The 27,815-nt window shown below is 37.4% G+C and overlaps 2 protein-coding genes across 10 annotated transcripts in view; one reads left to right on the top strand and one right to left on the bottom strand.

Annotated features, from left to right (window-relative positions):
* Positions 1 to 9,705, top strand: part of CAST (calpastatin) — a 68,920-nt gene extending 59,215 nt beyond the window's left edge. For 5 of the 6 annotated variants that reach the window (XM_026088700.1, XM_026088702.1, XM_026088698.1 and 2 more), the window contains 7 exons: positions 253 to 354; positions 2,253 to 2,345; positions 3,203 to 3,256; positions 3,680 to 3,769; positions 6,142 to 6,221; positions 7,525 to 7,591; positions 8,431 to 9,705. In XM_026088700.1, the coding sequence (XP_025944485.1) occupies positions 253 to 354; positions 2,253 to 2,345; positions 3,203 to 3,256; positions 3,680 to 3,769; positions 6,142 to 6,221; positions 7,525 to 7,582 (477 nt within the window). In that variant the 3' untranslated portion in view covers positions 7,583 to 7,591; positions 8,431 to 9,705. The remainder of the gene's footprint in view (positions 1 to 252; positions 355 to 2,252; positions 2,346 to 3,202; positions 3,257 to 3,679; positions 3,770 to 6,141; positions 6,222 to 7,524; positions 7,592 to 8,430) is intronic. The other variant, XM_026088699.1, reaches the window with a different exon arrangement.
* Positions 9,706 to 11,446: 1,741 nt separating this feature from the next.
* Positions 11,447 to 27,808, bottom strand: LOC112976932 (endoplasmic reticulum aminopeptidase 1-like). Of its 4 annotated transcripts, none has more exons than XM_026088694.1 (19): positions 27,732 to 27,808; positions 26,980 to 27,512; positions 26,278 to 26,416; positions 24,978 to 25,112; positions 24,274 to 24,394; positions 23,758 to 23,912; positions 23,072 to 23,185; positions 22,342 to 22,473; positions 21,653 to 21,784; positions 21,418 to 21,501; positions 20,850 to 21,007; positions 20,265 to 20,344; positions 19,799 to 19,982; positions 17,304 to 17,460; positions 17,028 to 17,212; positions 16,120 to 16,281; positions 15,043 to 15,183; positions 14,853 to 14,934; positions 11,447 to 12,872 (listed from the first exon to the last, which is right to left on the bottom strand). In XM_026088694.1, exons 2-19 carry the CDS (start codon positions 27,483 to 27,485, stop codon positions 12,726 to 12,728), a joined length of 2,814 nt encoding a protein of 937 aa, XP_025944479.1. In that variant the 5' UTR covers positions 27,486 to 27,512; positions 27,732 to 27,808; the 3' UTR covers positions 11,447 to 12,725. The 4 variants fall into 4 exon arrangements, with proteins under 4 accessions (XP_025944479.1, XP_025944482.1, XP_025944480.1 ...); XM_026088697.1 differs by lacking the exon at positions 27,732 to 27,808 and adding an exon at positions 26,694 to 26,787 and having other exon boundaries at positions 26,980 to 27,071; XM_026088695.1 differs by lacking the exons at positions 11,447 to 12,872; positions 15,043 to 15,183 and having other exon boundaries at positions 14,848 to 14,934.
* Between the last annotated feature and the right edge of the window lie 7 nt (positions 27,809 to 27,815).

Below are 27,815 nucleotides of genomic sequence, written 5' to 3'. Positions count from 1 at the left end.
GGCTTACATGTAACAAAAGAAAGACATTAAAATCAGCTCTGTAACCCCTTCTTGAAATTATATGTTCTCTAGGTCTAAATAACCTGTAATTTTTTTCCAGCTATTATCAGCGCATTGCAATTACAAAGGCGGAGTTGATTGTTCATTGTTTGCTGAAGTTAACAGCTCATTAGTCAGTATTTATTTTAGCTTGATGAACTAAATTATTTTTACAGCTGATTTGCTTTTGCAAATACATTTATACTTTGCCAGGGAGAAAAAGAGATGGATGAAGCCTTAGATCTCCTGTCTGATTCCCTGGGACAAAGAGAACCTGACCCTGATGAGAACAAACCAGTTGTGGATAAAGTAAAGGTAATAAAAGACATTCTGAAATTTGCGCAGGCTGAGAGAACTGAGATAGTTACTTTATTTTATAGGGTTTTTTAAAAAAAGTAGTATACTACAGTATCCCTCGTAGAAATAAATGGCATGTGATTTTCAGATACAGGACTAAGATTACTAGAAAAAACATACTAATTATTGTACCTCATGTAGCCATATTAATCGGTTCTCTTCTGTGCTTTTTGCTTCTCAGCATACACTCTTGAATCAGCTGGATTCTTTGTGAGTTTTGTGGTAAATGTTGAATTAGTTAATATATCTTAGACATTTTGAGGTGATAGTGAAAATGTTAGGAGAAATTTGCAATAATTTCACTTCAGTGCCTTTTAATTATTGTTATTCTAATTATTTTTCAAGTTTCTTCCTTTGTTTCTAAAATGAAATTTATGGTCTTTTTGTCAAATTTAGCTGAATTTTATAACCTCACAAACATTAAGTTTATCAAAAGACATGTTAATTAATTCAGTTCTGTTCTTTCACTTGTTTATTCCTTTTTTTTTCAATCTTTCTCCTTATAATTGTACAAAGGCTTTAATTTAAAGCATTCCATTAAGCATGAAGGTTGACTATAACAATGATGCGTGTTTAGCCAAAGAGGTGGAAAATTTCTGCTAATAAGAAAATCCTAGAGAAAATGCATCTCTGCATAGTAGTAGTACACTGTAAACCAGACTACTTAAGTTAAAGGACATTACTGGGGAAAAAAATGACCATGAGCTGCCCATAATTAAATTTAGGCTGGGAACTAAAAGGATTTTTTTCTAATCTCAGAACAGACTTCCAGTGCAGAGGTATTTTGCCTCATTGTGAGAAGTTTATACAATGTGGTTCCAGTGTGGTTCCTTGCCACAGCAGCTCTTGATGTGGGAGATCTCAGCGACTTCTGTGCCTCAGTGGCAATGTAGCTATAGGAACCCAGCTTTATTTCGTGGTGTTGTTTTTAAAAGTCTGGAAAATGTTCATACTGGATTAAATATTTCAGCTTACAAAAAGAAGAAGAGTTCCATAAAAGAGTTCCGTGTTTTTTTTACAAATACAAAAATATTCTTCAACAATATGCTTAAGAACCTACTTGTATCTAAACCAGGTGTTATATTTGGCATGTTCCTGGTATGCTTGTCTGAAATTAAAGCAGCATAGATAGAAAAATAAACCTAGTGTGATGAATGCTGCCCTCTTCGGGGTACACAGGAGCTTGTGGTGCGCTGTCCTCTAGTGGTGTTGTAGTTGAGACTGTCTCTGCCTGCTAAGTCTGGTAAGAAGTATAGGCCACCTTGCTCAGTTTGGGTGTTAGGCGGAGAAGGGCCGTCTGTTATGCCACAGATGCTCAGACAGATTCACAGCTAAGACATCGTAAGAACGTCCATTTTGTGTTTAAGCTGCTGCAGTCAGTGCGTGGATGAGCTTCAGTGTGGAAGTGTAGAATAAGGTTTTTTTAGTCATATTGTTGAAAAGCAGAACTGACAGTTGACATAACTGTTTTCTTTATGTTGTGCTGCTGCTGTGTATATATATTTTTAACTTATTAAATGTGTACATCCATTGACAGCTAGTAATTTAGAGTTTTATACATGTAATACACTGGAATGATTATGGAATATTAATTAATGTGGAATAAATATATGGTCACTTCCAATAATTCCGAACTTTAATTTCAAAAAAGGTTGCTGTCCTCAGGTATTCAAGCTTAATGAATACTCTAATGTATTATTTGCTAATGTTTCTAGCATTTCTACTAATCTGTCAAACTTTGATATCATACATAATAAGAGAAGAACAACCTGTAACTATTGCAGTTGCTTATTAGCATCTCAAAGTACCAACAAAAGAGATCAGTATTAAAGTTGTTAAAAATTAAATACTTTCAGGAAGARGCTAAATCTGAACACAGAGACAAACTTGGAGAAAGAGATGATACTATCCCACCAGACTATCGGAAACTTCTGGAGTCGGGTGGACAGGTAAGCAGAAGCTCTATTAGTTTTTATTTAGCTATCTTATTGCAATACTAGAAGTTTGTACATATGAGCCAGTCTTGCCATCTCTGGAATTCAGGGGAGAACAGTGGAGCTGAGTAGATATTTATGTGTTAGGGTTGAGCATGCATACTTAGAATAGGTCTCCAGATCATTGTATACATTTGATTTGGCGGGGGGGGGGGGAAAGGGGGAACAGTTTTAGGTTTGAGTTCTTTTTTTTTTTTTTTTTTTTCCCCCTGATTTGGGTAGTTTGAACAAGTAAATACTTTGAACCAACCAGTTGCAATCAACAGAAGCTGGAGATTCAGCAGTAGAGGTTCCAGTTACACAGGTACAATGTTGTAGGTGCTCAGGTAAACAAATAGACCCCATTAAAAAGTCTGGCATTATAGTCTCCTGTGAACAGGATGTATTTGCATGCCGTGGATAATGATGCTTATTCATGCAAAATAGTTTTACATTTGGGGCAGGGAGCATTATACAGATTATCTTTATGAAATACTTACAGCCCTGTGGAACTGTCATTCACTGTAATGAGTCACTGACAGTGATTTAATCTTGTCCACCAAGAGGGAGCTGCAAGAAACTCTTTTTCCCCTAGAAGAAGTATGATTGCAAGGAATGAAAGGTGAGATCACAGACAAGTAATCAAAAAAACAGATCATGAACATAGATTATGAAGTGGCTTTGAGATAGCCACATAGGATGAGAAATAAATTAGTTCAGAAGGTGTGATTTTTTTGGTAATCTGTAAATTCCCAATGTAATATGTAAGTACTTTTATCCTAAAACTAATCTAACCAGCTCAAAAGGAGGGTGAAATCTTTCTTTTTTTCAAGGATAAACTGGTAAAACCACCAGCAAAGGATGGTGTGAAACCCAAGGGAAAAAAGGTAAAACTTATTATGTTTTTGTGCTGTATTTGTTCCACCCTGTGTGCTCTGTGTTGTTTTTTTTTTTTTCCCCCAAAGTGGTGTCACTGTAGACTCAAAGCATGATTTATTGCAAATTCTCACAAATATTATTGAATGCAGTGGGTAATTGTAGCAGTGTGGACAGTAAAATTTTTCTTAAGGGTAACTCTTCATAATATGTGTAAGTTTTGTGCGTAACACACTATGGATATTAAGATCCAGTATTCAATACTTCCATAGTTTAGGAACATCAAATAGACACTTCTGTTTTAGCATATGTGTGGAACCACGAGATGTTTTATTAAGAAAAGGGTGATTAAACCAGACTTAAATACCTGAAAAATTAATTGGCTGTCAGGAAGCAGTGCATATTATATGACTTCAGAATCATAATTATTGCAGAAGCCTACAGATGACTCTGCAGCTATCAGTGCTCTCTCAGGTGACTTTGATACATGTGCAAAGGCTCCTGCCACACCACAGCATTCAAAGGTAGGACATTTTCTGCCCTCTTGCAAAATAAACATTTTTTTCGCTAATCYGTGCATGTTCTTTACTTTTCTTTGCAATTTATGTTTAAAGCTGGCCTCTTTGGAAGGTACGGTCAAGATGTAATGATTGTCTGACTTTAAGGAAAGTTTGAATTTCTTCTTATATACTAAATATTTGGGGAAAGGCAGGTTTGAGGTATTTAGGGTCTTTTAGAGAGGTAAGACAGGCTAGGAGATGTGAGTTGAGTAGGGAATTCTGATAACAGATTTTGTATGGATTACAGTTTCAAAAAAAAAAAGGGGGGGGAGGGGGGAAGGCAAAAGGCAGAATTTTTAATGACTGCATGCACTACCTAGGAACAGTTGTAGGCTGGAACAGAGAAGCAGTTCAAGAGGGGGTTTGCAGAGAGAAAGTGATAGAATTTGGAGAGAGTTTTCATTGCATGTTAGGGAGAATGAGAGAGTTCACAATAAAGATGACACAATGGACTGAAGAGTTTGTAGTGAGAAACAGAGCATTTATTTGTCCTGTCATCAACTTAAAAAGAGCTGACTGACTTCTGTCAGACTTCTTCCAGCAAAGTGATGACAGTGTGAGGCTGTATGAAATGAAGTAGCAGTGATAGCTGCAAAGATTTGGAAGCCATCAGCGTGAGGATGGTGTTATATGTGTGAGAAAGGATGATTGTGCTGGAAGATGATTTAAAACAGGAGACTGATGTTTGATCCGTGTTTGGGTAGAAGCATAGAAGCACTATGAGACTTGCTGCCTGCTTGCTCTCCCTCGGCCTTAGCCCAGCACTTGCTGCCCTGAGCCTGGCAAACTCCTTTGTTTTCTGCAAGTGCTCAAAGTGTAACTCCTTGTTAGGCGTTTGCTCCCTTGTCTTGTAAGTGACAAACTCCATCCTGCGCCCTGGGCCCTTATCTACGGGGAAAAGCAATGCTAAACTTTTTCTTTTGATGGTGAATACTTTTTTTACTCAGCTGGCTAAAGCAGCCGCAGTCGTCTCTACCCTGCTATGGACTCCTGCCAGTCAGTCCCTGCCTTATTCCTGCAATAGCCACCTGCTTGCTTCCAGCCCCTCTGCACCGGCATGTCCTGTGAGGAGAAGGAAGAAACAAATAAAGCTTGAATTTACCATATTTTTGAGCAATCCGCTATACTAGTAGTCAAAACTTAATTCCCTCTGCCTGACACAACCATGGGAGCATAACCGGTTCCCAAGTGAATTCTGAATTAGTTTCCTTAAGCTTATACCACAAAGCACCCAGTTACCAAAAGAGGATTACAAGTTTGTTCATACCTAAAATGTTGATTATGGTCCTATTCTGTGCTTTTCTGCTTATGTTTGTTGCTCCCCTCTACCACTAAGTTTATTAAAAAAAAAAAAAAAAAGCCTTGAAACTAAAGCTCACATCAGATGCAATTCCCCTGGAGCAAATGTCTCCATTGCTAAATAGCTCTTCGGACCACTGCAGAGCAGTAGAAATCTGCATACTCACCCATAGGAAAATATGGATCTAATACCTTCTGACTGAGAGTGATTGAGGCCTTTTCTCGGTATGCCCGTTTATTAATAAATAATAGGCTTACTACAAATGTTGAATTGTTGCCATATAAAAATGTTTGGGAACTGTAAAAGCTCATTTTCTGGTTCACATTCACTCACACAGTGCAATCTGTTAATCTCCTCCAAATAGTTTCTTTCCCCTTTCCCGGAAGAATAGTTGCTTGATGTATATATTTTTTTGAATTTCTTCTGAGTCTCCTGGCAGTTGCTGGCATTATGGAGTATTTTTAATCAATACTTTCTCAGTACTATGCACCCTGATCCCTTTAGCCACACTCTTGCATGAAAGTTTTTTCAAACCCATCCTATTCTAGAAGGGAATTCTAGATCAGCACAGCTAGACTATTATACCTGAACAAAACTGTAATTCTGTGTCTTTCGGGTTGGGGGAGATACCCATGTGCTAACAGTCATGGCTTGCTTTGCCAGTGAATTCTGAGATGGCTCATTTTAAACATAGTCTTGATCTTTTAAATAGCATGTAAGGCTAGTTTATTTGGTTGTGAACTTTAGAGCAAAATCTTCTGGTGCAATATCACTGCTTTGTACCAAACACAAAATCTGCCCAAATATATCAGCTTTATTATTTTCATGTGCTTTCTGATATGCTGGTGTCCCCAGTCTTAAACAAGGCTCAAGATTCTAGCTTTCTTTGGATTAAGGAAGTAATTACATGTATGTGCAATTGAACTCTCCCTCCTTAAAATCCACATCTAAAATAATTTGTTACGGCAGGTGTCAAGAAGGAGTGACCACTGGTTCTCTGATCTGTTTGTAACTGTAATTATTTTGTTCTGTGGAGTGTAGGACAAAAGTGGAAAGAACACCACCACCACTAAACCAACCTCCAAGGAGGAAAGAAAACCCAAAGATCCTAAAAAGGTAGGTTCACTTTACCAGAGGGACAGTCAGGGTTACCATACAGTATAAATGTGAAGATGGGCAACTGGAATTTGGATTCATATTATCTGGGTACTAGTTTACGGAAACTTTTACAGTAATAAGCTCAATTTGATCCACTTATATAGGTATGTACGTGAGAGAAAAACACCCGTCTATTTCAAGGGCTGTTTGGATAAATGTGGGCTAAAAATCTTTCTTTCAAGAAAAACTAGCTGACATTCATGTGGCCTTCTGCACAGGGGCTCAGTGTATGTTCCACGCGACGCTCGGACTCCTCGCTGTTGTATTTGCTGATCTGAGACTGTCACACTTCACAGGCCTATGCTCGTCCCTGGAAGCCCATTGCTTTTCCCTTCCGTCTCTTTCTTCCGCAATGGTTTCTCAAATCTTTCCGTTTCTCTTACCTTGAAGAAACTGTTTTCTCTCCTGCAGCCACAGTGATGCTCCCTTTATGAATTGGGCATAAACGTAAAATGCTATTATTTTGTACAAAACTGGAGTATTTTGATGGTTTTTAATAATAACATTCTGAAATTAATTCCTTCAGCCACACTTATTTTTCTCAACTTTTTATCATAATTTAGTTTAAAAAATGAATAAAAACCTACATATATTCATAAATAAGTATGCAGAATGAATCTAGTAGAAAAGGGAGGATGGTAATTTCTTTAAAAGATGCATTAAAAAAAAATATGGCTTTTTTGTGATCCAGAAATACAGAAAATGGATTTTGGTAAAAGTGGGTTTAGGAAGAAACTTCTCCCATCAAGTTGTTCTCTCGCTATCCTATGAGATAGATGCAGATAGATGTCTGAATCAAATGATAACATACCTGCTCTAGAAATTTTGTGTTTGTTTTAAGTGATTACAGTGTAGGAGGATTTTTTTCACTATAAAACTGCTGCCCATTGCTTTTGTGTAACAACAGAACTGTTACACAGTTTTCAAGGTAAAATTGGGAGATCTTTAACTCTTATTCAGAAAGATGTGGGTCTTTTAGGTTCTGAGTTGTGATTGGATCACTAGCATAGGATAGATAATATCAAGAAATAGGGTACGAAGAGGTCAGCCACAAACTTTGAAATAAAACAAGCAATAGAGGAAAAATGAAGATAAATATGCACAAAAACTTACAAAAACTCTTGCTAAATTATCTGTATTTCCCGTGGACATCATATTTATGTTTGAGCTGTAACTTCATATGAGTATCTGTCATTATTTTATTTCAAATTTTAGTTAGAAACTATGAACTAAGCTATCTCATGCATCTTTTCCTCTTTAGGCAAGGGAACAGTCCTCCAGCAGCAAATCTGAGAAGCAGAAAACAAGCTAAACGTTAACATTATTGGGTGAGATTTCTTGTCTATTCTCTGAACTACTATAAAGACAGTTTACATAAGCATTATTAAAGATAAGTCTTGGTGACACTCCTAACTAAAACGAAGAGGTGGCCCACTGTTAGACAAAATACTTGGGATGATTTTGAACTTCATTGTAGAGAATCCTAAGCAGAAAGAGGCATGCTAATTTTCTCTCTTCCTGCCTCCACAGTTGGTAAAGAGTTACTTCCTTTAATTAAATCTCCTTAAGTTCATATAATTTTAAGTATTCCAAGGCTTGACACTCCTGTTGCTTCCCCAGTAAGACCTTTATACAGAGTAAGACCGAGCATATTTCAACTGATTATTTTTATCTGTGGGACAGTGAGCTTATCTCATTACTTCTCTACCAGGCTAATTTTGGAACAGTGTCTAGAACAGATATTAAAAAGAGGAAAAAAAAAAAARGGGCACAGCTAAGCTGATAGGTATAGCAGGTTTCAGTGTTCTGTTCTGGCTTAAATACAGTGCTGTTCTATACATTTGTTCCACTATTACTGTATATTTCTTTATATTTAGCTTGATCACACCCTTAATACAAGTGTAGGTAATTATAGTCTCTCATACTCATCATTTAGTTCATGGAAGTAGTCATAGCAGACTGCTAACCTTGCTGTAGTATCACTTTCGAACAAGACCTAATGGCTTTTGATATTACTTCTTCCTGGATTTCTTTCTCTCCCTGGATGTCTATATCTCTGATAATTCTTCTCAGATCTATTTGATAATTTTTTTCCAAGCTAATGTGTTTTATGCTTATCTTCTTTCACTTGTTTTCTTTCCTGTTTTTTTTCTTTTTTTCTTTTCAGGATCTTGGCATATGATGTAAAAAGTCTTCTTTCTGCTGCTGGATAATTATTCCTGAAGAACAAAAGCTGATGCAAAAAGCATGTGGTTATTCTGGGTGGTTTTTGTACAGTGGTATTTGCTGGAGGTTTTTTGTATTTTCTTTTTTCCAGTAACGGATTAAGATTTTTTTTTTTTCTAGCCATTCATGTTATCGTACTGATACATTTTGAATTTTTGTAGTTTTACTCAGTTCTGAGAGGGAAAGAATGCATTATATTTGTAAGAAATATATTTCATAAATTAATAGCAATGCCAAAAGAAAAAACTTGCTAACTTTTGCACATTATCTCCACATAGTGCCTGTAAATCTCAGAAAAGTTCATAAGTATGTGCTAGCATTTTTAACATGGCAGTGAATGCATTAAGAATTCTGGAATGTAATGAGCTTTAGTTATCCTCAGCCTGCCTGTACGAAGTATTTCCTTAAGGCAGTTCCTGGTAAGAAACCATAGATCAGCTGTGGATATCTAAAGAATGAGAAACTGGTGATTAACTGCTTCATCAAGAGCATCTAATTAAAAAGATAAATTTTGGATGATACCTTAACCGTAGTTAAAACAACAACCCAAAAAACACTAGAAAAGAAGGAATCTTACTTTTTTACTTCCAGTTGCATCTGTGCTGTTATCTAATAATTTCAGGAGTCTCAGGACTGATCCAAATACAAATCACCATGTACCACAGACACCATTATTATCACAGAAGAGGGGGAAAAAAAGAAGGTACATGAGCCTTAATAGAGGTTAAAGAGAAACTCAGGTCAACAGGAGGATATTGTTGCACTATTTCTAGGCCTTGCCTCTGTTCCTCTGTCAGCGCTCCAGCTGGGTGCAGGAACAGAGCAGAAGTTCATGCTGCAGGAACAATGTGCTATTGGGCTGGTCCTCAAGGGAGCAGGCACCAAGAGCAGGCAGCCCCTAACAAGGTCTGCTGCGGGTTTACAGGCTTGTGGGACTGCGCTGTGCTGAGTTCCTCACTTTGTTTTCCTCTGTCTGAATTACTTGTAAAATACAGTTTTGCACATCCTTACACACATGTACTACTTCACCAGTAGTTTACAGAGGAAGGTAATGTTAGGGACAGTATCTGCAAGGATATCAAAATCTGACTCTAGTATATAGTTTTCCGGACAGAGACAGCCCAAAGATTTAAGATGGAGCATAATCAGAATTTTGACTGTACTTAACAGTCTGTATTGAGAACCTGTGTCACATTAATAAAGTTTTTAGAATGTATTATGTTTGTAATTTCTTTTATCTTCTTCAGCTATTATCTGAATAGCCATTTAAGGGCAGAAGAGGAACATCCACCTTAGAAATAATTAAAAAATAAACATTAGCATATTAAAAGTGAATAATGCTTTTCAAAAATTCAACAAAATGTGTCATCAAGGCTCCATGAAGCCCCTCATAATCTGGTTAAGATCTAGCTACAGCTCCTTTCCTTTCACTTTGCTTTTCAAGATTATACAACAGTTAATTAGGGCCAAATATAAATTGTTGAATCCCATTCTGTAGAGATAGGCTTAGCTTCAGACACAAAGCAGCTAAAAGACTAAGCCATAAGCACAAGAGTTTTCAGAAACAACATGAAGTTACTGCTTATTGTGCTGAAAAGTTCCAGCTAAAATTTGTTAAAACATAATGTATATAAATGATAATCATTCTTAAGAAACAGAAGAAACATTTTATTTTGATGGAGTTAATGAACCCTGCCCAGCATCCCAGTAACTGTTAGAATTCTCTGAGTAAACAAAAGGTTCAGTGTTACCTACTTCTGTTTTTCTAAACAAGTTTTATTCATGGCATACAAAGTTCTTAAATGTTTATCAGTGTCAGCTCATGCAATTCAATCAGTGACCGTTACTGTGTTTAGGAGAAAGGTGACATATCTGTGATGTTTATTCTGGAGAGAGGGCTACAATGTATATATGCTGGGTAACTGATGCTTCTTCAATTAAAAAAAAAAAAAAACAATGAAAGGGGTTTGTGGTTTTGTGGGGGCAGGGGGCTGGGTTGGTGGGAGTGCTACTTAGCAATTTTCCCCAGAGTTCAGCTGCTGGAAAAATTGCAACTGAAAATGAAGGACTTACTTACATGCATTGCTGTTTCCTACTATAACTGTTTACAATAGCAAGAGAAAATAATGGACAAATGGGAAAAGTGACACAGAACTGAAATATTGTATCTAGAACTGTGTAAACAAGTATTTTTTGTTAAATTGCTTTTTTCAGTTTGCTCTGAAAACATTTTAAAGAATGCAGCAGTCAACAATACCTGAAATACTGGGTTCTCAACTCTTCCTATTGGTTATCAATTAATTACTCTAAGACTAGATGGTCTCTTATTTAAATTTTTGTTCCCCCAAAAATTATTTTTTGGTTTAGCTGTGCATCTGCCTACTACTTCAGGCAACAGTCTTGTATTTTAATAGCTCAGTGAGTTTCCATTGGCATTACAATTCAAGAAGTGAACATCAGCTGTATTTGAAATCAGAAAATAAAACTTGTAAAACAATTTGAATTACCTACCTGAAAAGGTCATAAGTGATTGTACACTTGGTGCACAGTGTTCAGAATTCCTGTTCCCCCTTAATGAGTTTTGAGGTACAAGATTCCTTATATGAACAAAAAAGATACAGCAAGCAAGTTGAAATAGTATTTTCTACAATACTGTGACAAACTTTAGGCCTCCACTAGTAGAACTCAAAAGCCTTTCTGTGCTCTAACAAAAGAGGCGTCAATATCCTGGGCAGGTATTACGTCTAGCTGCAAGAAAAGTGAACAAGGTGCAGTCCAARTCTTATGGTTAGTTCCAGATCATACTTTTTTTCCTAAGTGTTTTTGTTAACGTTTCTGGCCACTTTGAAATAGCAGTGAGGAAAGGGAGACAAACCGGAACAACAGAGAAAAGAAAAACCCTGGAACCATGTCGTTGTTGTAAGGGCAAATAAACAACAAGTGGATTTAGGCACACATGATAGTTACTTGGAATTTTCTTTAATGGTTATTATTGAAATTGTAGAGTTCCTGTAGGTAATCAGACAGAGAAGGTCACTCACAGCTTGTTTGGGGAAGAAGAAAAAAACAACAACAACAAAGAAAAAAAAAATCGCCACAACCCTCTAAGAGTACAACTCGGCTTTCTTAAGTATCTGTACCTTTTGGGGGCATAGCAGTCATCACTTCTCTGCTTACAGCAGTTATTTGCAGGCTAATGATCAGGACTGTAAGCTAATAAATACACTCTCATGACATTTAAAAGGACAGTCATTTGTATCTGACAGAGACTACATTTCACCTAGGTAAAAAAGGGATCATTAAAAGCAAAAATATAAAACCTAAATTCTAGCTAAAACTGATTGATAATAATCTAAAATGAGGGGGGTGTTCCCCCCCCCCCCCCACAAATTGCATTCTGATTTCCTGAATGTTAGTGTAAAAATACAACAGGCTTTTTCCCTGTGTTAAGACTGCAGGCAAGGTATTTATATCCGCAGCAAAAGTAGCAGTGCAGACTTACTGGAACAGGGTGGGAATAAGGGGATGGAAATGTGCAGCATATACTCTGCATCACTTTGGCAGAGATGGAGCTGGTACCACTGCACAGCTTCCACACCGTTACAACTGCCTCCAGCCCTGAAACACTACAATAAAGCTTGCATAGACATAGTCCTTATCATATTTACTTTGAAGTATACAATGTTAATGATAGTTGATACTATTTTTTTAATCCTGTGATGCTTGAGCGGAGATAAATATTTATAAAAATTATTCTCCTGCAACACAGACCATGAGGATAAAGGCACATGCAAAGCAAAAATGTCTTTGCTCCATAACTTGAGTTCACTTCAGTATTAAATAAAGCTGCTAGTTGTACCTTTGTCGAAAAGATGATACAGGAAGGGTAGGCATTCACAGGTGGAAAGTTTCACTTTGTTATTTGTCTCCGAATACTTTCTGCTTTTTCAGAATAAATAAATAAATCTTAGACTTCCAGTAATCAGCCTCCCCTACCCCTTAGCTCATTGTACAATGAACAAGTTCCTTTTTTCCTAAAACTGCTACCTGGTGAAAAGATCCACAGTCTAGTTTTATTTCAGTGTTGTGGTTTGCTGGGAATATAAAAATATTGAGCATCAGGATTAGGCTGCCTTAGAGCCCCTTCTAAAGAAACAAATTTATAAAAATCAGCTTTCCCTCCACCCCTGAGTTTCAGTGCTTTTTCAGTTATTTTTGACAAACGTAAACAATGTTTTACAGTTTTTTGTTTTGCAGCCATTTTTTGACTTTCTCAAAATTTCTATCCATCCACTGTATGTTGTCTTCAATGGTTTCAATAGCTTGCTGGACACAACGAAGCTGTGAACTTTTTTCCTCCAGAGAATTGAAGAATTCTTTCACCTGTTGAATAAAAAGGTGAAAGAACAGTTGAAGAAAAGGCGATGTGTGTTAATTCGTGCACAGGAAGAGCAGCAAGAAATTTTTAATTTTGAACCCAATCTTCACTTGCTTGGGTGAGTGAAGGACAATTCGTCCTGCCCCCTCTTCTAACTTCCAAGAGAAGAGTTTTCTTAAAACTTTCCCTGGTCTCATAATAGCTGGATCTCACAAGTAGAGAAAAGATTACATTTAAAATTAAATGAAGTTACAAGAGATGTAATGCTGTGTCTGGGATCTGTATGGTTCCTGCTCATTCAGCAAACATTCGCGATCGTTTAAGCCATGCCACCCACTCCCAGGACAGTAGTGTCTCATTCTGAAGTTCACACAACAAAATTTGTATTCCCCCCTCTGTTTCACAGCCACTCTGGTTCTTAGTGTACTAATAGTTTAACTAACATCCCAAATTGTGAACTGAGAGGTGTGGCATGCAGTCCCTTCTGATACAGGTGAAAAGGTGGGAAAGACATGTTCTCTTATAGCTGATTTTGGAGAGGCTTGTCAAGATTTATCAAAGTTTGCCTGTCTGAACTGTAAATTCAGCCCATCTAGATGAGCATCAGTAGCCTAAGTGTTTATGGCAAATCATTTTAAGAAGCTTTCCCTATATGGGAAGTCTGTGCCTCATTTTAGTTTTCTGCTCAAAGAAACAAAACAAAAAAACCCACTGTTCATTTAGGAGGCAACCATCCTCTTCCTTGAAGCACTTGGGAATGCAGCCACTGGAAACCAGTAAGCTGTTTCTCACTCTTTGAATCCACCCCATTCCCTTTAGCTGCTGAAATTGCTAAAGACTGCCTTCTTGACATTTTTTTTTTCAAGCGGCGCTCCTAATCACAAGGCTTCATTGTGAGAATTTAATCTCAGGCATTAATTGGTATTAATGCTATACAGATACTTTCAAAGGATACAATGACTGTACCATATTATAAAACTAGATAAATAAATTCTGTGAGAATTTTCTTTGATGAGTATAAGGTAAAAGTATGTACAAATACTTGCACAAAGTACAAGAAAGATACAAACAGGATACAAGGAAGAGTGTCAATGTTGCATTATTATTTTTCTCTGTCAACCTTATACTGACTGTGTCTGTGTTCAGACTCATACCTAAAGTCCCACAAATCCCCAAGGGAGATGCAGCCACATTCTACAGAAATGTCCCTGCATCTGTGGCACTGGACAGCATGCTGCTATTGACATACTCTGAAAGAGTCCATTCAGATTTAAAATGAATGTTTGGAACTAAAAACAAGCTAAGAAAGCACTGCTCCCTATATTAAATAATACTGTTGCATTATTTATGCCCATGATTTGCCCCAAACCAGGAAATTTTAGACTGACAATGAGAGAAGCAGCTTCTGAAAAAGAATTGTCAGGGATGTCCTTGGAGGGTTTTGAATCGGCACACCAACCAATCTTGATTTTTTGATGCTGGCAGAGAAGTTTCAAATTGTGGAAAAAGTAGACAAAACGATTATCGCATATGAGATCCAGGAGAGTGGAGAATTTTGCCTGTAGTAGATGATGTAGAGCACTGGTACATTTATCACTGCCATTCAGTTTTTCTCTTCTGTCCATGCTCAGTAGAAATACTTTTTTTTTTTTTTTTTATCATTTTCATCATGTTTTTCTCATTATTTTGCAAATATTAACAGAAGCAGGTATAGCATGAGCTCTCTGACAGACACACAGTGGTATTATGCATTCAGGACCATTGCTTAAACAAAAGCCATCTTTCTCCTTGCCACTGACATAATATTCTGTCCTAAGTAATCCAACCCATCACTGCTATAATCTTTGCCAAGTAAAAGGCAGGCTATTGCCTTGATATTTCATCACTGATCACGCTTTAAGATGTTAAAATTTAATCCAAAGTTTTGTTTCCATTAAACTACAACTATTTTTAAAAATCCAGAACAGCTAATCTGAATGGCTTACCTCTGCAAGCTGCAACCTTGTGGAATACTGATTTGTCACTCCAGTGATAATGTCTGCTATGGAACGTGAACCAAGTTCAAATCTGGCAAAAGAATCACCCACACTTAGAAAATGCATAACTTGTTTGAAAATCAAGTTCAAAAATACAAATGGGGTAGAGAGAGCAGTAGAACAACTTTATGTTCCTTACTTTTCTACAAGTTCTTCCCAATTTTTCTTTAAAAACGTCCAAGCTAGATGATAGCCAGATGGGCTTCTGGCAACAAACAAAATAATATGTGGAAGATCCTGTGTTTTTATTATGTCACCATGCAGACCTTGATCCATTAACCTAACAATTAATAACAAACAGAAGTGGAAATTGTTTAGAGCAGTAGATAAAACTGACAAGCGACTATTCCCTTAGTATTTTCTGCTATCATACGAGTCTGCATTTCTAAAGGTCCTGGCACATCATTTCAGTTGGGGTACTTCCAACTTTCTGCAACATACTTCTTGGGCACATCCATCACTCCCACTTCTGTTATGTTCATAATTACAGTTACTTAGTAGAGCTGCCTTCTGAAAATAAAGGATAAAAACAATGCTATATTTTGCTCTTATTCAAGATTTCCAAATTAATATGAACCTCTAAAACCTCCTGCAAGACAGATATTTGTTCTACGCTAAGTGTTGATGGCAAATTCAGGCCTGCAATTGCTGCTCATTGACTAAGGTGCCCAAATAGCATTACAATGCAAATAACAGAAAATATCATTACAGAACGGCTAAAGTAAATCTCCAGTGATATCTGAACACAACTATATCAGTGTGCCATCCTCCAACCCTCACCAAATGGAAGAAATTACGTTTACAGAATGCAAGGCTTGAAGAAAACACCTAAAAGCCTCAGTGGTGGTCAGCTCTCTCAAAAAACAGAACAACCCAAATTTTTGTAAGAAACATACAGCATATGTACCTATAATCAAAGTAAATACAGACTTAAAGAAGTGTCTTCCAAGCAGTAGTAAGGTATCTGAATAGCTGTTTTATTACATTTTGTCTGAATTTGCTACTGCAAGTGCTGAGCGCACTGACTCCTGGCACCAAAAACCAGAAATGGAACATTGAGGCCACTTCCTCTTCCCTTATTAACTCTGTAAAACATTTTACAAATCCTGAAACTCAAAAGCTGTAAAACAAGACGCTCAGTAATTCTAGCTCCCGTTTCAATATTTGCACATCTTCCTCCAAACACATTTCTGTTCGTAAGTAGTACGCTACTCACCACTGAAGTTTGTCATTATTTCTGCTGAGGCTGAGAGCTAATTCAATTTTATGTTTCTCTAAGTTGAATGAATGCAGCCTGTATTTACTAAAGAGGAAGTCCCAGCCTTCAGATGTTTGTGCTCCAATAGCGTACACTGCTGTCTTCACATCTGTTGGCAAGCTACAACAAATTGAGTATCAAGTTACTCTCCATATCATATTTAAGAGTATTTTTGTAGAAACATAACCATGTCACTGTCACGTGTCAATTGGCATAACAGACTATTTCTTAAGAAATACTGGTCTAATAACTACAGGTATTAGAAAGTGATCCCTGTTGCTGGGAAACAATGTTAAGTATCTCAGTCCGCATCTCAGTAATGCTCCTGACTTGCAAATGACTTCCAAAAATACTGGACTTGTTATTCCTTTTATTTCTTCATTATTTTTGTGTATTTTTCCATGGATATCTTGTTGGTAAGTCCAGTCAGATACTAATACAGTCTTCTCTGGCCTTCCCAGAACAATCTCTCACGGACCGTTTGTAGTGTATTTTAGGGAGTTCTTATGTCATGACCAGAAACAAAAAATAGGTGAAATTCACGCACAGTAGTTGACCTATTTTTACAACAGGTAYAGGGCAATCTTCAGGCATATAAATGAGGGAATTTATTCATGTGTTGTTTTTCCTTTCCAGAACATCTTTAATAAACTGAGTTGTGGAGTAACACATGACGTATGTGCTGGTTTGGGGATATAATATATGCCAAACTGGGAAGGAACTGGGAAGCTAAAGCCCATGAGATACGAAACTGAAAAGACTAATCTCAGATTGCAGAAAAGACTGAAATTTAGCTTGTTCAGTAAATTAACTGTAGTATCATTAAACAGAATATCAGAAAGGACAGTATTAATTACAATACAGACCTCAAAGTTCCATTGGATTTCTGCCATTTCATAAAATATTCTTGTGCTTTGTCCACACACGGCTGGTACCCACGCACACACGCAAACAAGAGTAGCGAGTGCTTCAGCATTCTCTCAGACACCGAGCCTTCATCATTCCAAGACTGCTTGTCAATTAGGTCTTTAAATAGGTTGACTATATACTCCTAAAAACAGTGTAATAATAAAGATCTATTTTAAAGTGTGTTTTGCAGGATACAGGTAGAGTCAGAGAGTTCTAGATACTTAACATGTTACCTTTAACTGATTTGCTGTATCATCCATATCCCTCCTCTCCATGAGCTTGTATATGGGAATCAGTTCATTCATACCTTGGAAGACAGGCATGATATGTGTCTCATGTTTCAGGTATAAAGTTAGATCAAAAGCTTTGGAAATTGACAGTTTTCTTATTCTAAGGAAGATGAGAGAAGATATATAAGTTATAGTTAACAGACTTTATTTCTGCTTAATATTTTCAGAAAACTATACAAATGGGAAAGCCTTAAACATATTTCAAAATCCTTTTTAACTTTACTTTCAGAAGTCAAATGTGGCTGAGCAATCACATAAGTCATGAAACCCTGTATCTGATGCAGCAAAACCCAAAAACCAATTTGAACAAAGAAACGCACTGTGAGGGAATGATTTAGAAAGATCCTTTTTTCCCCCTCTCTCCCATTGCAAGGTTTTCCCAGCATAGCTTCACCCTCTCTCCTCACTATTGCTTTTGCTCTACATAGCAAGAATGGAAGAAATGCAAAGAACTCGTCTGATTTTCTCTGCAATATCTTTCTAGCTAGACATGTAGTCATTTAGTCTCCTGCACTTATTCTCATAGTTACAACCCAAACTGTCTTTCACTGTCTTTGACCCACTTCCTAAACTTTCTTCTACCTCTGGCAGGACGTATCTCAATGATTTCTTCCAAGAAAAAAAAAAAAGAAGAAAATGCAAGAGGACATATTTACTCTCTCTGTTCACTTTTTTTCATCCTTCTGGAAAAATTTTTTGCTACTTCTTTTCCCATCTATTTTATCTCCCTGCACACAATTCTAATTTTGTCCTTTTTCACCTGTCTCTTCTGCCTCCAAATATAAGCATGTTTTGGAGTCACAGATCTTTTAAAATGAACCATGCTTGACTCAATTTGCATAATCTCTAATTGTCCCTTCTTCCTTTCATCTCCAAGGTTCTTCAACATGCTAAACAATCTTCCTTCAGTCACCTCTTTTCTCTTTAAACTAGAAAGATCTTTATTCTGCTGTCCAAACAAAAATCTGTTGACATCTCCTTGAGAGCTGCCACCTCAAATTCATACACTTTTAATTATTTTCTAGCTCTTCCCACTAACCTCTTTCCTGAACTCTGGAAACTCAGACCAGTAATTAATTCAGTCAGCTCTTTAGTTTTCTATGCCAGACTATGGTCAAGTCTTGCAGATTCTGTTTGCAAAACACCTCTAAGACACAATGTTTTCTAATGCATCCACAGAATTCAGATTAATCATGGCCATAATCTCATCACACCTTTATTACTGTAATACACTTGTTTCTAACTGACAAATGCCACCAGGATCTTTCCAGCTGAAAAAAACATTATCTTAGTCTATCACTACACTTCGGTGTCCTTCCACTACCTTGTCTTCATTGAACATGACCTATTTTTCCCCCTTTTTCAAATCTCTTCACAGCCTTTTGTCTATCATTTCATGTTGAGAATTTGACTTCTGATCTTCTTTGGTCTTATCTGCTGTCTTCCATCCCTCACTTTTAGATTTCCAAGCAAGCACGCTTGTGCTCCCCATAGCTCCTCATAAACACCCAAAGCTACACTGGTGCTCTCCCTCAGGTCCCCATTTAAATATCTGCTTTGCTGTATTGTCCACAAAACACATCAAAACAGGCAACTATACTGTGTTACAATTGTCTGTTGTCTGGAGCTCACTGAGCAGCCCTGCCCCAGCTGCACTTCTGCCGTCTTTGACTGTAAGCTTTCTGAGGCAGGGACCATCTTTTGTTTTGTCTTCACACGCTGGTTAATGCAATAGGTCCTGGCCCAGGACTCCTAGAAATTGCCAGAGGGAATTTTCAATAAAATCAAGTCTAGGTCAGTTTGTCACGTGAGAAATCGCTAGCAGTTTCCACCAGCGCAGACAGCTTGTCTTTGTGTAGGATCTGGTATTTCTAGTGTACCAAGCTTCAGATGCAGATGCATTCAACTGCTAAGGACAAGCAGTGTGACATCAGAGCCAAAAGAGTTATCACATTTTTAAGAAAGCTGTAGCTTCAAAGAGTTTCTTAGTCCTTCTCACAAGTCCTGCAATTTTGTATGAAAGACCTCACCCCTACAATAAACAGCTTATTATTTTGGACAGCGTTCCTCTATGTGCTGCTTCCTTGTGAAAATTGAGCTCAAAAGTTAGAATTAAAAAGCACTAAATTAACATACCAAACATTATGTTTCACAGAGAACCCTACTCCAAGCCTCCCTTTTCAAAAACAAGAGCCCAAATAGCAAGACTACTACGTCATCTGGGTCTATTTCATTTACTAGGCTTGGATATCTCCACTGCAATCAAAGAGGAATTCTGAGCTGATGTTGCTGGAAGTGAGAAAAGAAAATGCTTTCGGTTTACTTAAAAGATTTAATGAATAATATAATGTACATTATCAACATTTCCTGCTTCAGTGATATGTACTCAGAAACGCAGAGATAGTATTTTTTCAGACAACTTAGACAGAAGGCCTTACCTCACAAGCTGGAAGACATTGTTAATGAGACTTGCTCTGTCATTGCTACTAATCACTGTATGGTTCTCTTTCAAAAGGCTAATCAGATGATCCCATCCATCATCTTCGTAATGCACAATGTAATATCCATTCATGCCGACATTGAATTTAATCCATTCTACCTCTTCTGGAAGGATGAGGACATCTACAGACAAAAATAGAACTCTTTTTATTTGCAATTCAAACACATCATAATGTAATAGCCAAAAATATTCTTACTCTCATTCCAGGGATTTAAAGAAAACAATAACATAATTTCTGAATATACTAAGAGATTTTTATAGTGATGTTATTGAGATACAGATCACAAAAAAAAATTGCTCCTCTTGCACTAGCAGTTCCAGTTCCCCATTCTGCAAAAACCCCGCAGCTCTAGAAGGCTTGCAAATAAACTTTGAATAAATTAATTCCTGTAAAAGGAAATTACCTGTTTTAGTTGTCATCAAAAATCTTTGAACAGTGTCAGATTTACTGGTAATGTAGGTCAGTGGAATGTGCCACAAGTACCTATTGCAAAACAGAAGTGCTTTGTTTAATGACAAAATTTCGCAAAAGCTTCTCCAACTTGGTTGAGTCTAGCAGCTGAGTACTGCCTTTTGTCTGCAGCATAAAAGCAATGAAATGCGTTTACATCTCTGATTTCAGTGCAGAACCAGACACATCTAGCTAGCTTTAATTTAGCTTGCTTGGGGGACCATTAATAGTGAAGCTGCAACAATATGAAATTTCTAGTCTAGTTCCCCCAGCACGTCTCCAGTGCAGGTTTATTCAGCTCATCTACATGTCCAGCCACTGTAGCTTTGCAGCTTCTGGTACCTCAGCTGGGTCCTGAGAGTCCAGCTACATCTACTGCAGACTCGATACTGACCCCAAGTTACACAGAGAAAGCCTCACAACTGATCAGTTCACGGAGGATTCCTTAAGAAACAACAGTAAAAGCTCTTATTGTGTATCAAAGCCTGCCAAAGGTGAATATTCCAGCTTGCATGCTGGGATTTCCTATTTTGCTTACTCTGTGGATGAAGGAGAATCCACTCCCTTCATGTAGTGCTCCTGCTGCAGATGGACATTCTTTCCTCTCACTGTGACAGTTACCAGGGGAAAACCTTTCTGCAGTGTCCAAGTGTTCATCATTGCCCTCACATCAAGAGTCTCTCTTTTGGTCCAGTGCTGTGTTTTAGTGAGGGAAAAAGAAGATACCTAAGAAGAGCAGGAAGGTGAAGCATACTGACAACAAAACAGAAATGAGTATGTAAGAACTTCAAAAGAGCTGCTGTGTATTTGTAAGCTTTACATAGGTAAGCTGAGACTGGAACATTGGAAATTATGATGTCTCTGATTTTGTCTTCTTGTGGACAATTTCATACAATTATCACAGCACTTTAAGTAGCACTGTTTTTCAGTCAGTCCTGGGCTCAGGGATAAGATTTCTGTTCAATCTCAGAAAGACCAGATTTCCAACAGGACTGAAGAAACCTACACCCTCTCAAGAATCATGCTGAAGTGATAAAGAATGCTTTTGGAAGGTGCATATATCAATGCAACAGAAAAGAATAACAGCATAGAGAACAAACGCTTACTGCACTTGAAGATGACAGTTGGTTTCTTCTGCAAAAATTATCACCTTGTAGTTCATTTTCATCAGTATCTACAGTAGGGCAAATCTGAAAAAAAATATTCTTGGTCATCTCTCCTGTATTTCATAAATATAGATTATGGGTACTGGTTGCAGTCTTCAGTAATATATCAACAGAGATATTACTACTCATGAGAAGTTACAAACTTTGAAAATATGAGAATAAAAAAAAAACTTGCATTTGTCATACTGTTCCACAAATCTTCATTTTTTGTATTCTGATAGCTGTATTTCTGCAGATACTGCACAAGTCCAGCTTTAAACACATCAGCAGTCATGTAGTCCCTCAGCATATTTAATATACAAGATCCCTGAAAAAAAGTCACAAAGCGTTTAAAAAACTACTCCTCAGATGGCAAGATAATTCTTTCAAAAAAATTTCTAAATGCTCCTAATACACATAACAGTTCACTTTTATATGGCTCTCTGACTAATCAGGCTTAATCACATAAATTGAAACAATAATTTGGTTTTCATGATCATTATTCTTAAAAATACCTCTGTTTAAGTACACTGCGTTGTTATTTTTTGAACTTTGGTACTGAGCAGGTACTGTACAGTTAAGGCACCATATAATGCTCCTATGAAAAACGCTGCTTGGTTTAAGCACCTTAAACAATGGTTTAAGGCTAAATTGATACAGAACAGATAAAGGAAGTAAAAGCATCCTCATTTACAAATGGAAAAGTAAACCACCATTCGATCTCCATCCAGGAGTTTTGCACAAAGAATTATGCAAGTCATAAAAGAAGTATATCAACATCATGTGTCAGAGATGTCTTTTATCTCTGCCTATGGTGAAACAGATACAATACAATTGTAGAGTACAGTGAGTACAACTGAAATCAACAGCAGTTATATATTTTACCTTTTCATAAGAAACATCATCAAACATTTCTAAAATTTGAGCTGGATCTTCCACAGGAGTAGACACAGGATGCGATGAATTTAATGCATCCACTTCCATGGCATCAAGACATTTGCCTAAGAAATAATCTTCCTAATAGGAGGCAAAAAAGATTACTACTATTAAATTTTGCTTGTGACCACTGAATTCATATTTCAGGCCATTCCATATGGTCTTCAAACTGTGCACAGAAAACAAAACATACCTTCTTCTTTTTACTCTGCATAAAAAAATAAGTAACAGCAATATTGACAGCCAAATTATCTATAGTATTCTATACCAGCTTAGTCTACCTAGTAAATAACTCCAAAAAGACACCCACACATTTTAACAGTTGGATGAGAGTAGTTGGAAATCATAAAACAAATTAAAGGAAAAAAAAACAAGTAAGGGGAATTTATGTATTATCAATCCACTGCAGTGCTACGGCAATTTGAAAAATTTGCACAGATCTGAGTATTTTTTATAAAAGAATACTCACAGCAGTCATTAACTTTCATCATCAGTTTCTGAAAATATTTACATACCTTTAAATCAACATTCTTATTCTTCAGAGTTAACATCAGATAATCTTTTTAAAAATAAATTAAAAAGCGATTCATAGGACAAACCTGTCTGATCTGTATCCCTACAAATTATTGGTTTTAGAAGGCAATTATTTATAAAAGAGAATACAGTAATTGCTGCTTACAACTCTCAGTTCTGGGTGGGTAATGCTGACCGACACGAACTCCATAAACTTTGCAAACCCTTCGTTTAACCAGAGATCATTCCACCACTCCATAGTAACTAGGTTGCCAAACCACTGAAACAAAAAATAAATTTCTCACAGATGTGAACTTTTCTGAAATTAAAATACAAAGTTTGTTACAAAAGCTGCTACTGACCTGTATGAAACTGAATTTATAGTATGTTACTGACCTTTAAGAAACAGTTATTTTAGTGATACAAATTAGTCTGGCTTCTTCCTGTTTCATTTCCTATTTAAAGGGTAACAGGCTAAAGCATCGACTTCCACCAATGTTCCATGAAACACTGTAAATGATCCATGGTTGGTAGGAGAGCTACATACAAAACAGTAACATTTCCAAACTTTTATGCACTTATTTTTGTGGTCTGCAATTAACTTCAAGGATTGACAATAGTGCGAAGACCCCAGATCATTGGAACTACTGAGCTAAATACATTTATGTTTACAGCCCTCCACATCTATGAAGCCTGCCTGGACTCTTTTGCTTGGAAGGGCCCTCAGGATTCACAGATGAAGCAGCTATTTTTGCTTTATAGCTCAAATGTCCCCCTATCCACACAGGATCCATCCAGCTTGACCATTCTATCTGCCCATTCTGATCCCTTATTGTTACCCCTAATTCTCACCTGATGAGCCAGTTCATGGGCTATTATCATAGTAGTCCAAAGTTTAGAGGATGCAGAGGACTTTTCAGGGTCATACAACAATGCAGATTCCCGGTATGTAGTCAATCCCCAGTTTTCCATAGCACCAGACTGAAAATCAGGAATAGCTGCTAAATCTAGAAATACATTAAAATACTGTTAGTACTGTTACACTCAGTAAAGAATTTGCTCACCTCATCCCACTTCAGTGACTTGCTAAGGCTCCCACACACAGGCCTACATATCACACACATTTCTATAACATAATAGCAAAAACAGACTTTTAAAAAAAGCTCTATAAGGAGACTCTGTGTATTTTAGTTCTGAGTGGAGCTTTTAAATCTATTCTGCAGTTATATAAAGCAGCCAGCAAAAGGTAACTTTCAGGCTAAAAGCCAACCCTGGCCCTGTCTTATTATTCTAAATTATTAATTTCGTGCAATTTTACTTTCTATTCTTAATAATATTCTTAAACACATTAGAGGATTTAACACTTACCTTGTTTAGGCAAAGGATATGGAATGCTAAAGTAATCCTCATAGAAATCTAAAAGTTTCACTGCTGCATCCAATGCATAAACAGCTTGGTTGATCTTGTCTGGTACTGTGTATACAGAAATCTATAGGACACGAGCAGGCAGTATTTCAACACCAGCCTCAGAAGCTTATGGAATTTGTTCTTTACCATATTTACTTGAACGATCATAAAAAGAGACACTAGAACATATATCTAACATTTCTCATAAAAAAGAGTGCAAAAGTATGCAAAATTTTTCAGAAAATATGATCATAATTAGAAATACGATTTTAAAAACTTATCCACCAGAAGTATTATGCCCCTACAAGGACCTCTAAAATTTCCATTCCCCCGCAATGTTAAAGAATTGTTCAGCTGACACAGTATTAATTCACTGCTGGTTCTCCCTTATGAAAAATGTATTTAATTTGCATGTGATTAAATAATCTGGCATAAAACAATGTTACCAATACATGCAAATATATAAAAAGCAAGCACATTATCAAAAACATTTGAAACCAATAAAACTCATAATGCAAACAAATCATCTGATTACAAAACCAATTCCTTTCTCTCCTTTCATTCCTACAAAACTTCAAGATGTATAAAGCAAACTGAAAAGTAAACCATATGTATTCATACAGACTTTATTACAAAAAAGCTCGTAGAAAATGAGACAGAGTTACCTTAATTCCATGACTGGTTATTTTGCTGACAGATTTAAAATCTGAAACAATAAAGGCCACAAGGTAAGTACTCATCTTGACACTTGTATCAAAATGGTCCTCAACAAGCCACGAAGTTATATTCACAGTTTTCACCTAAAAAAATCAGGACACAGATCATCATTCAATAGCACTATTTATTAGGACATTGGCAACAAAAAATTGCTGTGTTTCTTTTCAGTTTTATTAAGAACATTTTAAAGATATACCAGAAGGAAATCCTCCACCCTCCCAAAACCACACATCTGAGTGGTTTTATCCGTACACTGCTAAAATTAGACAATAAGAAATACCACTCATTGCTTCAATTTTCCTCAGTGTATGTTAGCACATTAATAGAATTAATCTTACACAACATTAGCTGATTAAAATGAGAGAAATGAACTATTCCAGAGAGTGATTCAGCTACCTTAGATACCTATTTTAGGACAAAGTGAATCATCTGTTGGAGGTATCTATTTTCCCCTCTTGATTACAGATAGAGCCTTGGATAATTAATTTAGACTTAGAAGATGTTTAGCCATACTGAATTGTAACACTTGCATCTGCTCTTTAATTGGCAATTTTATCCATTTCTCTATGAAAGAACTGAATTTTTAAACCATCTTTCAAAATGTTTTGTTCTGAATGGTAGTTTATTTTTGTTTTTCTCATTTATAAGGATTATTTGGTAAACAATTAATAATAAGAACTTACTCAGAATCTATTATGGCCAAAGTAAGATCAAATGTACAAAATGTAACTAACCCTACGTATGTCTCTCATATATATATATATATATATTTTTTAGAATCGCAAGCAACATTTGCAACTATGATGTGTACTGCACCTTCACTCCGAGATGTGTCTTTTTAAAATTCAAACTACCTTTTCTAAATAAAAGGTGCTGCTGAGCAGATATTTGAAATTAATACATGTGTATCATTCATATATTTATTCATATAAATTTCATCATTCATTCTTAAAATCTAAGTGATGCAAAAAGTTTTGTGCATGAAATAGGGGTTATGGAATTTGCATTATGATGAATTTTCTCAAACCCCAATTAAGAAGCAGGACCCGACGTGATGCATGATATCCTTCATTCCTTTTTAACTTTGCTGTCAAAACTGCCAGAAATAACACTACATAATCTAATAACAGAACTGAGGTAATGTTTAGGTCAACATTCCCATGAACAGCAATTGCCTAGATATTCTGTTCTCCTTTTACTTCTGCACTGTTGATTAGTGACCTTTCAATACTAAAAATATCCACTTACAATTGGCATATTGGATAGTGCAAGGTGCTTTGGTTCCCTCCTAATCTTAATTGAAAATCTGGCTTTGAAGGCTGGTTCATCAAAACATGGGAAGGCCATTCGTGCAGCTGTCGGCTCAAACTGTGTTGAGGCAAGTACTCTATAATAAAGAAAAAAAAAAAAGCTTTTTAGTCTCACACCTTCATATGCACAATGTTCACCACCCTGATGCGTGAAAAAAAAAATTTCATATTTACAAAATAACTACAGGTACTACCAAACACTTTTGCACATCGAGTAAAGAATTACTGTTTCTCCATCTGTGGTGGGGATCTGAGGTGGGCAAAATAAACTTATTGACCGAAATCTCCCAGGGCAGTGTGGAATAACAGACAGTCTGTTCTGAGCCCAGTGACTTCCCTGTCTCTTCCTCTTACCACGCTCCAGGGTAATCAACAGATGTTTTGGCAGGTTAAGGCCTGCTGAGGCACAATCAAGAACCTCATTACTGCCATGAAAGGATGAGAGTCTCTGTAAGATAAACAGCCAATTACAAATACAGTTTGATGCAGCTTGGTCTCTAAAATGGAATAGGATCCTCGAAGAGGACAATTTCAAAGATGGAAACAGAAAGTAAACAACAACAAATTCTAAAAGCAATTATGTTGCACAGTTACATTTAACGTCACAGAAGCAACATCTATAAATTTACAAAAAGATTACCTGAGTTCTCCATTCTGGGTTCTGTAGGTGCTTTTATAAAAGCCGTGGAAAGACTCAGAGAGATTTGCAGAGTAGGAGATGCTGACCGTGTAGCTGTGTCCGGGGTGCAGTGGTTCAGCAGCAASGAGCGCCACCTGCTCGAAGGGCTGGTGCTCCAAAACCTGCACCTCTTGCACTGAGCGGGCGCCCCCGGCCTCGATGGCAGCCTTGGTGATGTGCAGGCGTTTGCTGTGCAGGATGACTGAACTGGTTTGCTGGGTGACTGTAATTTCTATTTTAGCGGACCCGGAAAATGTCAGAGTGGTGAGATTAGGATGGATGAGGAGATCGTAATGCACTGGGATAACGTGCCTGGGGAGCCTCATTTTGTCCCAAGGAAACTGCATGTTGTTACCACCATCTTGGTCAGCGCTCGCAGAAAAGGCAGGGCACGTAAGACCTAGCAGCGCTACCATTAGAGACAAAAGCCGACCTGAAAACGGCCGAGTGGAGAACAGCGCTGCCATTTTTGACTGATTGTCACAGATGATCGCCTAAACAGCAAGGCAGAAGGAGCGAAGTCACCGTCATGACAAACGCAACGTCTTCTCCTCGGGGAAGGCAGCCCCGCAGCAGGCCCGCCACCGCAGGGCCTCGCCGGCGGCACCGCGCCACGGCACCGGCGCCCTCCCAGCGCCGCGGGCCGCGCCGTGCCGCCAGTCCCGCCGCGGGGCTCCGGGCTGCCCCCCGCCCCCCCCCGCCCTGCGCGGTACCTGCCCGCCGCCCTGCACGCCCGCCGCCGCCGCCGCCTCAGTCGCGGAGAGCGAAAGCAAAAGCGAAAGCGCCTCCACGGGCCT

This window comes from Apteryx rowi, unplaced genomic scaffold (assembly GCF_003343035.1).
Source record: "Apteryx rowi isolate R43461 unplaced genomic scaffold, aptRow1 scaffold_780, whole genome shotgun sequence".
Lineage (NCBI taxonomy): Eukaryota > Metazoa > Chordata > Aves > Apterygiformes > Apterygidae > Apteryx > Apteryx rowi.
The sequence above is the reverse complement of the archived record's forward strand: the minus strand, read 5'-3'. Positions and strand labels throughout refer to the sequence as shown.